We start from the raw sequence: 12,358 nt of genomic DNA on the forward strand, positions 1-12,358 counted from the left end.
GGATGGAAAGAGGTTAATCCAGAGACATAAAAAGGTACTGACTGGCTAAAAAAAACCCTAACAAAACAATAGCTTTGAAAAGCTGTTCATTTAGAAAGGGAAATCATATATGTCTATATTTAGATATATAGATATAGCCTTAATTGTATACATTTTTGCTGAACTTGAAATAAACACATTAAAATCCCAGGAACTATCTTCCCCCCACTCAGGTAATATTTTACCGTGATTGAAAAGCTAGCCAGTCATTACACTGATATCACACACCACTTACAAACAACCAAGCAAAGGTCAGCATCCACTAAAGATTAACCCATGCAGAGAGGAGATGAACAGAAGATATAATACCACAGAATATTGCTGTGTAGAGGAGACGGGCAGGAGCGGGGGTGGGTAAGAGACTGCAGAGTACTGAACAGGCTGGGAAGAAGGCTGCAGAGGCCGCAGAGGCTGAAGAAATAACAGGTTTATAAACATGGTTAACATCAGAGTAGGAGAAGTGAAAACAAAGTCAAAGTCTTTTGTAACAGAAAAAAGCAACTATGCTCCAGAAAAGCAACTACGCTCCATTTCCTGAAAGGGAACAGATTTTTGTATTTTTTCTTAACTCAAGACTGCATAGAATTAAAATAGAAGTAATTTTCAATATCTCAGTCTCCCAGCAGAAATGCTTTTGCTTTATTTGTCATATATTATATTAGCTGTAAGCCAGCAAATTGCTTCTGTTTAACATTTACTGAAATAAAAACTACACATGCATTCCAAACACAAGTTGTTTCAACTGTCTAAAGACAGAATGGATTTACTACTAACCACAGATTGAAACTTATTACTTTCATTTATTCAACAATACTAAAATATTTTCTCTAGATTGTGGTTATTTGAACATCAGAGAGGTATCATTGCTGCTAAATTTCAGACAGGTTCAACTCCAGTATCCACTGAGAAGGCAATCATAGAAGCAGTAAAGAATTTGTGAAGAAAACTGCAACTATGAGCCTTTTTTTCAAAACAGACTGTCTCTACTGTGGCACACACAGGTATCCTGAACAGAAGATTTAAACAGGGAAAATGAACAAAGATAAAGGTTTAGATGAAGTTCTATAAATAGCATTTGATAAAATTTGAGAACAATTTGAAAATACCACAGGACACTACAGCCTGTAGCTTGGTGCCTGAAATACTGCTGTGAAAAGAGGTAGAACCCTCCCTTCTCCTGCCCATGCAGACCCTTTGTTTTGCTTTTCTTCTTCAAGGGCTGAGGTCATTTTTAATCTGGCCTATTTTGCTAAATTCCTCTTGTACAAGACAAGTATTAAATATATCCCGTACTTCAACATGCAGTTTTGTGAGTAGAGTAAGACAAAGCGCTACTGAAGAGACGTTCATAGTCCCCCAGTCCTAAGCTACCTCTTCTGTGCCACCAGTCCTGCTGGTGCGGCACAACCCAAGAATTCTAATGGCTGAAAAATGACCTTAAGACAAGGAAACAAAGATTGCAGCTGTATTAACTCTCTTCCCAGACTGCTGACTATTACTGCTAACACCAGGCATAACCACACAGTGTGATATTCCTGATACCATAACATTTTCATAATAATAGAATATTTTCTTTTTTTTTTTTTTTTTTAAGAAGAGGCTGCCTACCATCTTCAGTTATTAGCAGAACTGATAGTTCCAAGGAAAAAGTCCAGTTACCCATATCAAGATGATGAAGGGAGTGGAGCTTCTGCCTTCTGAGGAAAGGCTGAGGGAGCTGGGGCTCTTTAGCTTGGAGAAGAGGAGACTGAGGGGAGACCTAATTAATGTTTATAAATATGTTAAGGGCGAATGTCAGGAGGATGGAGCCAGGCTCTTCTCAGTGATGCCCAATGGTAGGACAAGGGGCAATGGGTGTGAGCTGGAACACAGGAGGTTCTGCTTAAACTTGAGAAGAAACTTCTTTACAGTGAGGGTGACAGAGCCCTGGGACAGGCTGCCCAGGGAGGGTGTGGAGTCTCCTTCTCTGGAGACATTCAAGACCCGCCTGGACGCCTTTCTATGTGATCTCATTTAGGTTCCTGCTCTGGCAGGGGGATTGGACTGGATGATCTTTTGAGGTCCCTTCCAATCCCTGACATTCTGTGATTCTGTGGTCTGTGTAGCTATTGCTTCTTCACACATGCTTCAACAGAACAAACCTACTGATTCCTTGTTATCAGACAGCAATATGACAGTGTCAGTCATCCATACAAGCATCATGTATTTGACATGTGCACCTGTGAGAGGATGTGATTAGCTGCTGGCTGTTGCTGAGGTGGTGCAGGAAGAGGTGGCTGTTGCGGAGGTCCAGGCACTTGGGTCCTAACAGGTTGCTGAGGCATAGGAGGATTGTACACAACTGCAGTGCCATCTGGATTAAGGAATGGCTGACCTGAAGGGTTGAAAGAGAACAAACACAACCAAATGACAGCCGGCTGCATCATCTAAGTTTGGAGAAAATAAAGACAAATGCATTTACAGTAGGTAAAAATGAATAAAATAATAAAATCTGAAAACAACTAAAGTCATGCTGCTTTATATGAAAGATTTATACGAAATCCCAACAGCTACATTTATAACAGCAATGATTAAACAGGCCTCATTTGACCAACTACATGCCATTAAAAAAAACATTGAAGGTAAATAAAGATATCTCAGTCTTTACTTAGTGAACACAGATAAACATTCTCTGTATCCTGCCTGTCTTGAAAACTCATTTTTAATAAAGTGGATTAAAAAGGGCAGGAATAATAAAGGAAAACACTACTAAAAATACTATTTAAGGACTTTTTAAAAGGCAATTCAATTAATCTCCTTTAATCAGTTTGAACATCAATCAGAACACAGAAGTGCTTATATTAAAAAATATATATAAAGCAGTAGCTTTATGGTATTCCTGTAACTGCTAATGAGATTACTGGTAAAGGACTCTCTTCCCCTGTTCATAGACTGACTGGCTTTTAGCTTTCAAATTAAATAACGTACTATTATTCCCCTATTGAATAATTTGCAACTTCAATATTACAGCAGTAGACTAATGAAAAAAGAATTTAAAAATAAACTACTTTAAAGTAAAAAAAATAAACAAACAGTGATTTTATTCTGGTGCCTGGGCTGGGAAAAAATGAAACAAATCAAAGGAACAACAGCTTAGCTAGCAAGGACCTGAGCCTAGCTGCTCAATGACATGGCTTATTTTGATGCTTAAGGTCCAAATACTGATGTAAATTTTTCTTTCCTCCAACATAAATATTTTCTTGCCTTAGATTCTTCCCAGAAAGGTATAAACTGAGACTAATGCCTTTCCACCCTCCCTAGGGTCCTGTCAAAACAGACTAATGCTCCTTCAGACATCTTCATCCCATCATATTTAAATGCACCTGGCCAACATAGTGTAAAAGTGAGTGAAGGACTGAGGCAATTAATGCAAGAGACAGAGAGGAAATATCAACAGACAAGCTATGTGTTATGCAGCTGGACTGCAGGTGATCAAGCTATATATATTCAATTCAGCTTAACAGATTTCTCTTTGGTGCTCAAGAATCAGGAACAATCACATAAAGAGGGAGTCAGATTTTCTTATTTCCTTTTACTACCCTCTGGTAATCATGGGAGCTTAACTTGTTCCCTGTAGTGGCTGACTAAGAACTGTCTTTTCCTAACTGTCTTCAGTTACTGAGAAGAATGACTCTGTTGACCTGAGATCCTCTGTCAGAAATGCTGAGAAACTAATCTGTGGTTTTTTGAACTCTGTCAATTGGAACGATAAAGCCAGATGAACAACTACAGAATATGATGATGCAAGTACATTGTGAGCTGAAAGTTTATCTGAGCTTAGGTATTCCTTGTTCTGGAAGTGTACTTTATCTTCTATTAGACACTCATTAGATATTAACATAATCTGTTATGAAAGACTGTAAATGACTGGTTTAAATACATTAAAAATGGGTAAAATGTAGGAAGAATCACAATTTGAAAACCAAGCTAATTTTAATGAGTGTCAAACAGAATCAAGTCTACAGTTCTGCTGCCTTTTCTGAGGGGGATGCAAATACAAGATGCTTTCAGATGAAAAACTTCCACAATCACCTCTGTTTCTCTGCCCTTCCCTGTTGCTATGTGGAAGTCCCATCAATGTAACAGGGGAAAATGACCAACAGTACAGGAAGAAGAGAATGGAACTAATCACATGCAAAATGTTGACAAGCACATAACTGAAATGAAGATGGCTCAAACAAAACTTGCTATTTTTCAAATGACAACAGTGTATCCTGTTTTACATGAAATCTCTTTCAAGCTGATGGTATCGTTTGGTGCAATACCTGGTTTGCTGTACAGTAACTCTAAAGGTCATGCTATAAACTCATAATATGAAAAAGTGACAGCCACATTCTTCCTATTTAATGTAAAGTGTATTCTAGTGTATACAAAGACTAAATCCACTTATTTTTCCAGCAAAACTTGTTCACTAATCATCATATTTGCCTTCAGATGGTCAACACACAATGCAAAATTCATGCATCAGATCCACAACTATCATATTAGAACCAGAAAAACTAGGTCAATAGTACTATCGTCCAGAACCTAGATCTAAGGTGGCAAATACATCCTCCTCCAAATCCCACAGCTATCTAGGAAAATTAGATGCTACAGCTAGTAATTTGTAATCAATTTTTTAGCAGGCTTGGCTTAAACTATTAATTTATACAGTAAGGAATTTAAGAGAAACCTTAGGCAGCAGATCAATATGCAGAATCATTAATAAAAAACTAAATCTCAAGTTTTTTATATAACAGCAATTGATTTATATTAAGGAAAAAGAGAAATATCGATTTTAATGTTAAATCTTTTAGCTATAGAAGAGAACTAATTTAACAACCAATCACTTTAACAACCCTAATGAGAAAAGTTCAGTTTAAAACAGCATGTTCAGTTATATTCAAACAAAATAAAGTCCATCCACAGAATGATGGGAAATATATCCTGAGGTATTTTCTTTTCTACAAGGAAAGTAACTCTTTAAACTAAAATTAAAATATAATTTTCTAAAGAGTATGATATGTTACATAAAAGGTGATTTAAAATTTTCAAGATTTCTTAACTTCTACAATAAGGTAAGAGATTTCCCAGACAACACTAACTAGTCATTTCATCCAGACAAGTGGTTACACATCTCCTTGCAATTACATTATAAAGTATCAATTTCCTACTACTTACTAAAAATACCAGTACTGGCAAATTTTACCCACATTGTTTTAACCCTGTTTTAAATTGACAAACAGAAGTTTCAAACAGCATGTAATCTCAGGCTTATTTCTGTCACTTCTATTAAGTCAGTGTCATGAGCAGAGAGACACGGGAATACGTTGCGACAAACAAAACGAAGGATGAACAATCCTTTCAAGTCAATATGAATACGTCTGCAGGCTCTCTCCCCTCACTGAATCTGTTTCATGGTAGCACTGGGAAAAACAACTTATCTTTCTCTCAAAAGCAATTAATTTTAAGTTATTCTGCATTCTGGACAATAAACCATAGGATTTTAATATTTTGTGCAAGTCACTCATTAAAATTTTACATATAAGTTAAAACTCTACTAGAGAAAATAAAGTTAAGTTTAAAAATAAAGTTAAGTTTACTTATTCCTTTGATCCCAGAGTCATGCTTTCTTTTTAAATTAAGTGCACTGAACAAATACAACCACAGAAAAAAAAAATAATAAAGAGAAAAAGAAAGGGCAATGCTGACATTCAGTCTTATGTAAACACTCGTGCATTTTTCTCCCAAGTTCTCAATCGTAACAAACACATCCACAAGCGTGTACCAACCTGTTTGAGGGTTGATCAGAACACTGCCAGGCGGTATGCCTGCCGCTTCCAAGGGAAGCAAAAAGAAGCTACTGCTAGCAGGTGCCACTTGCCCGCTTATGCCACCATCAAAGGAAAGAGAGTTACTAGTGCTGACAGTTGGATAGACGGCAGGCGTGCCATGAGAAGGCTGGCTTAGAGCTGGCACTGGAAGAGGCTGCTGGGTGTGAGAAAGAGAACCCGTGGATGACCCTACACTACTAGAAGACTCTGAACCTAGGAAAGGAGTAATGAGAAATTGTTTTTACCTAGAGACAGAAACATCATGCTCACTTAAAACATACACTTGTAAATGCTTGCCCTTAAAGCTCAGCATTAAGTACATTAACAACAGTGGCCTTTTCAATGAACTCCCCCTCCTTCTCCCCTGCAATACCATTACAAGATTCCTTCTGTGAACCAAGGGTCAATTCAGCACTGCTTTGCACTGTCAAGTGAGGCTTTCATATCTAGCTCTGATTGTCTGGACAGACGACACATTCCTGTACACGTGCACAGGTGCCAATGTTCAGTTCACCCGCAATTCATGCAAGTCACCTCATTCCAAAGTGGTGCATGCACAGGTATGGCTGGATACACCAAAGCTGTGAAGACACAGCCCACAACTGCTGCATACGTGCAGGCCAGAGAGCAATGCAGATGCAGGGGGGCCAAGGTCCCTTCAGAGACACTGGCTAAATTCACATGCTCTGTAGACACAACCTGCATGCAAGCAATGAGCATTTTCTTTTTCCTACTAGATGTCAGAGATCTCTGACTCACCTGCTGGACAAATTGGAGAATACTAAAAAACCCAAAACTTTTATTTTTTTCCCTCCTCTGACAATTTGCAAACTGAAATCAAGAATAGAGCTGGAAAAAATGATGGTAATATGGTAGCTTTAGCCTAGTTTTATGCAACAATTCAAAGTTCAAAAGGAGTATGAAACAGCTGATTGAAAGCAATAATCACTTTACAGATATGAATGACTATAAACATTGCAAGGCAGTGGAGAACCAGACCCTGAGCTTTCTGAAAGCCAATGCATGCAGCTAAAAGCAACATTCCCAAAGTCCAATATGGAGAGGTCTGTAGAACTGCACTGTTCCTAGATGACTGTATACCCAGATCTCTAGGTATACAGTTTATCATACTGGTTATTAAGTCTTTGCAAGGATACTTGCAGTACTCGTAAACAGAATACAGTTGTTTAAATTTAAGAACTCTTCATTAGCAGCCTCTATACAATCTAGAAGAGAAAGGAAGACTCAAAAAGGACTGTGAAGAAATTGATCTACTGTTTGAGTTACTTTGCAGTCCTTAATAAAAACTTCAAATTGTAATCCTTTTCCTTGTGTGTATGAAAAGATAGTACAGCTTGAAGCATTTGCTGATGCTGGCTATTATCCTTTTCTCTATTGCTAGATGAAGTGAAATACAAAGCTCTTGATTGTAAACTGGGCAAAATAGCATAACCCGGCTCTGGAAAACAATCTTCACCTGATCGAGTCCCTTTGATTAGATTTGTTTACAAGTGTATCCACTTCTAGATTACGTAGAGAAATTAGGCTGAAGCCATCGTAATTAAAGCCAATTACACCCTTGATCAAAATGAACAAACAAAACCAATCTCAACACGTGCAAAATCACCACAACCTGTAACTGCAGCAAAGAATCAACCATCAGGATAGGCATTCTGAACTCTGAATGTTAACTCTCAGAATGCCAAAATAAAGTTTTCAGTGAAATTTTAAGAATCCATTTATCTTCTTGCAATTTAGAAAACAAAGATTTCTAAGAATGTATTTTATACATACGCTATTGTCAGGTTGCAGTTTCTTTTCAAGCTGTGCCAAACAGTATTACCACATTGCTAAATGAAATAGTGATAGCACAATTTTACAGCCTATGATCAAGTACCTTGGGATGCATTTTTTTTTTAATACAAGTCTACAATGGACAAACAGAATTTGGTTTACTGCATTAAGATATAGAAGTGTGCCAATATATCTATAAGGTAGTGGTGGTTTAAAGGAAAGCCAAAAATTTAAACAGATCCGCATCAGAAACAAGTTTTATAAATAACATCAAAGCCAGGCATAATACAGGCAAGGAATAATATACTCTGAAGTAGTGTGTCCATAACCCACCCATCTATTAAAAGCCTCAAAATTCTCCACAACCAAGACTATCTACTGGATCAAATTACATTGGCATTTGGGATACAAATATTTAGTAAATTTCATTTTTGACCCACAGAAGACTTCTAGCCATATTTTCTGAGATTTAGTTTTGACATTAAATACAAGTTAACACACCTCTGAAATGCAGACTTATAAAATGAGTATTTTCCCCCACCATTTCTGAATCCTAAAATTAAACAGTATACTTTGTTCCAATGGTCTGATTTTTCAGCAATCTAAAAATTAAGCAAGCTTTTTAGTCATATTAATTTAAATGTAACAATAGCACTGAAAGATAACACAACAAATATAAGTAACAATTCACAGGTTTTAATGCTGTTTTTTTCCTAGCCAGTAGGATAGCAGTGCCATTTCCTAAGACTGCACAATGCAGCTTTGTCACACTGAAACTAGAATTGAACTCTTAAATTTTTATTTTGAATATTTATGTTGAGAAATGTTTCCAAATCCTTTGTTTAAGCCAAAATGCATTTAGCTTAAAGCCATCTAGAAGGCACTTTAAAAATTCTATTTCAAAGTCAAAAGCCTTCATTTAATCTGTTACCTGAACTCTAGTTCTCCAAGGCAGTTCTGCTGTCCTGTGTATGCAGCACCCACTGGATCCAGAGGGAGCTGTATGCACAGAGCACCTGGAGCACCTCTCCACACGTCCCCCTCTGCAATACCCAGCCAGTATTTCACTGCTATGTAACTATGCATTTGTACAGATTTTGTTATACCTGTCTTTGACAGCCTGCCTGTGCTTTTGCTGCTTCCAGAGCTATCTCCTCTTGTCAGAACTGATATCCCACTGAAGCTGCTGGCTTTCGTTACAGCTGGTTTCAGATTGCGGATGGAGCTATCAGAGTCGGTGCTGCTCCAGGGACGGGGTTCACAACACTTCAGCTCATTCTCAGTACTGCTCTGATGGCTGTTGGCTGATCTCCCTGATGTTTCCTTATTGATTCTGTAAGTTATAAACTAAACTTTTAGCACAAGCATCAATTGCAAAATAAGGGAAAAGAAAAAAAAAAGAAAAAAGAAAAAAGAAAAGGTGAAATGCATGCAGAATACTTTGGGATTTTACTTTTTTAAAAGAAAGCATCAAATACCTAAGTATCTGTCGTCTTTGTTGTGTACTATTAGTTTCTTCCTCCTGGATTCTGTTGACATTTTAATAAGATAGCTTAATATTTATTAAGAAAATAGAAAAATGAAACAGAATTAAACTGCAAATTTTCTTACCTTTTATCAGTGAAATAATTCTCTTGGGAACACAGGGACTGAGGGGCAAAGAAGTGTAGAAATTAATACGAATGGCATTGAGAACCCCTACTACAGTGCAGTAACAAAACGTGTTGCAATTTGGAGTCTTTGGTATTATACACGGATTTTACAGCATCCTCTTTATATTAAGCTGCCTGAAAACTTAACCTCTTCGGTGGATAATTTCCATGTTATGTGAAAAAAACCAAAACAAACCACAATATAAAAAGGCCCATCTGCAGGAAATAAAGGTTTGCATTAGAATAGTAACAATGCTGACCATTTTTTTTTATAGCAGTATTTTTCTGAAGTTATAATTCTTCCATTGGGCCTTCGCTGCCTTATGTAACTTCCAGCTGATGTGTGACTTCATGAGCCTGTTAACACCACCTGAGATGCCTTGTCTTCTGCTTGAGAGTGTGAAGTAGAAGATGACACTGGCTACTGCAATAATGGCACTGAATTCTTTGGGTACAAGTACACATATGCTATAAAGCAGATAAAATACACAATCAAAAAGGGCTATTAATTTCACTTTGGTTGTCTTTGGCTGTGACTTCTAACATTTGGTACAAAGCTTCTGCGAGTACAATACATGGTAAATAATTATGCAAAAGGAAAAGGTAATTTCATATCCAAAAGTCCATTCTTTTTGTTTGTAACTAAGGTGAACAAAAGCAGCTTTCAGAAAAATATTTGGATATAGCGAATTAGCCTCTCAGAGCTCATTATTCTTTCTTCAGAACAAGAGTCTGGTTTTGGATGTGTACGAGCTACAGATAAGTGGATTAGAAGTAATGCGTATTTTTGAAGGCATATTTGTTCTGTTTCACTCAATATAGTTAAATATAACCATTACTTGTGATAGAATTATAGTTTATAATGTTGTCCTCCTTGATAACTCCAGTCAGGAGAGACTAGATTTCTTTATTTCTGACTGAAATTTCACATATGGGAATTTGAATCGTTTTACTGTGACTAGTTATAAGTTGCATTTGATAGACACAAGTGAGAAAAACATCAATATTTTGGTTTTGCTTTTTCTTCTTTTTTTAAATTGTTGTTTGTTTGCTTTGTTTGTTTGGGGGTTTTTTTGTTGTTTTCTTTATTTAAATAATTATTGCTCTGAACAACAACTGAAATGACTGCAGTACCAAAACTTAAATTTCAGTAAGGGACAAAATAATGCATTAAAATAGGTAATGCACCAAAATAATTCTTGAAAGCTGATTGAGTTTCATACAGTAATGATTAGAGAAAATGGAAAATTTCTCAGTAACTTCAGTATCATTTAAAACTCACTCAGGCCACACCAATGATTCCTAGCTGCTCAGTCCCCTTCAGATACAGAAAGTTTAGTGGAAAGAAGTATCTTTTAACAAAAACTCCATGTGCATGTATGCGTGTGAAGTATTCATACAAAACACCACCATAAGATTTTCTTTGATACATACATCTTGTGCAAATATTCTTTCTCTAGCTCTTTGATATTCTTCTTCACGTTCTTCTATGGATTTACTTCTTCTGTCATCTTTTAATCGTATTCTCATCTAAATTAAGTGATACAGTGTCAACTTCTACAGGAGAATAGTATAAATACACAGTCAAAAAGAGCAAGTGGAAGAAAATAAGCCATAGGTATTTACCTGGTTGTCATCTTTGTCTAAACTAGAGTTATCTCTTTTAAGGATGTACCGCTTCTGGAAATCATCACCCTTCTCATCCTTTATATGCTCACAAAACTTTTGGTCAGGTCTATGAAAAGTTGTTAGAAAGAAAAGGATTTATGGTTTTGTAAACATATACTATACACAGCGGAACAAACTGAAATGTACTCAAGATTAATGTTAAATATACTTAATATTCTAATTGAAGTGATAGATTTTGGCTGTCGAGGCAGTGGAAAAGGTACCAAAACCGTAAGTTGATGTGTACCCCTGACAAGTCCTGTTCCTGAGGCATAACAAACCTGCTTTTAAAATCTCTTCCTCCTTCAAAGCTTTTGCTTCAATTTCCAATTAAGGTGGCAAGCAAACCACATGCCCTTGGGGAATCAGAAGTGTTCTTGAATCCAGATTGGTGCCATGCAATGAATATTGGGCATGCATGGAAGTGAAGATAGGTGCGTTCTGCTAGAGCTGTAATACCTCAGAATTAATTTTGAGGGAAAACAGAAGATAAGAAGATAGAGGAGAAAGCATTGAAACTTACAAACTTCTAAAACAAAATCAAGTAGAAATAAGCAATAGATGAAGAACAGTACAAAGCAGGCAAGCAAGAGCTTCACAAGATCACAGTGAGAGGATGAAGCAACAGATTATATATATTGTTTTGGTATTTTATACACTTTGTGAAAGAAAGGAGATATTTTACAAACTCTTCTTATTAAAAATAGATACCAAGTACCTAGACAATAAAACTACTACTATCGTAAGAGAAGTTCTCAGACAATCAGGAAATATTTGCCTAATAAAACACAAGATATATGTATACTCTATTTCTGTTCCTTCATTCATTACCCAGGACACATGTATAAAGCCAGGAGATGTTTGTCTATAAAACAGCCAAGCCTAACTGTTAGTTACTGGATGCCCAAACATAATTAGCAGGCATTTCACAGAACCTTTAGACTGTCTTACCTCTTTCTTTTAAAGGTCCCTGAATTTACTGCCCTGCAATCACCAACTTCCCACTCCACTGAGACGTCCCAGTATGCACTGGGTTGTTGATGTCAGTAACATCACTGATCAGCGATGGAGCCGGGAATCTGCCTATGAGGAAAAGGTAAGTTTGGTTTTATTCAACATGGAGCAGATCTCCAAGGTTTTCTTTCTAAATTCTTATTTTATATCCAAAGCGATTTAAAATAAGAATGCTGAAAACATGAATCTTAATGTCTGCAGGTTAGATGAAATGCCTGCTAATTAGTTACTACACTTACAGGGGGCTTCCAGAGGCCATAAGCTATTTAAATACAGTCTGGAGGGGAGGAGGGGAAAGGTGTACAACTAAAGGAATCATCTTTTAATAGTTCTTATTCC

General features: G+C 36.8%; 1 protein-coding gene across 1 annotated transcript in view; it reads right to left on the reverse strand.

Annotated features, from left to right (window-relative positions):
- Positions 1-12,358, reverse strand: part of LOC104529600 (R3H domain-containing protein 1) — a 53,470-nt gene that overhangs the window by 20,706 nt on the left and 20,406 nt on the right. Inside the window, 7 exon segments of the mRNA XM_010173949.1 lie at positions 2,259-2,413; positions 5,850-6,104; positions 8,792-9,018; positions 9,164-9,214; positions 9,297-9,334; positions 10,772-10,867; positions 10,964-11,072. Coding sequence (XP_010172251.1) covers positions 2,259-2,413; positions 5,850-6,104; positions 8,792-9,018; positions 9,164-9,214; positions 9,297-9,334; positions 10,772-10,867; positions 10,964-11,072 — 931 coding nt within the window.

This window comes from Antrostomus carolinensis, unplaced genomic scaffold (assembly GCF_000700745.2).
Source record: "Antrostomus carolinensis isolate BGI_N321 unplaced genomic scaffold, ASM70074v2 scaffold11970, whole genome shotgun sequence".
NCBI classification, from domain to species: Eukaryota; Metazoa; Chordata; class Aves; order Caprimulgiformes; family Caprimulgidae; genus Antrostomus; species Antrostomus carolinensis.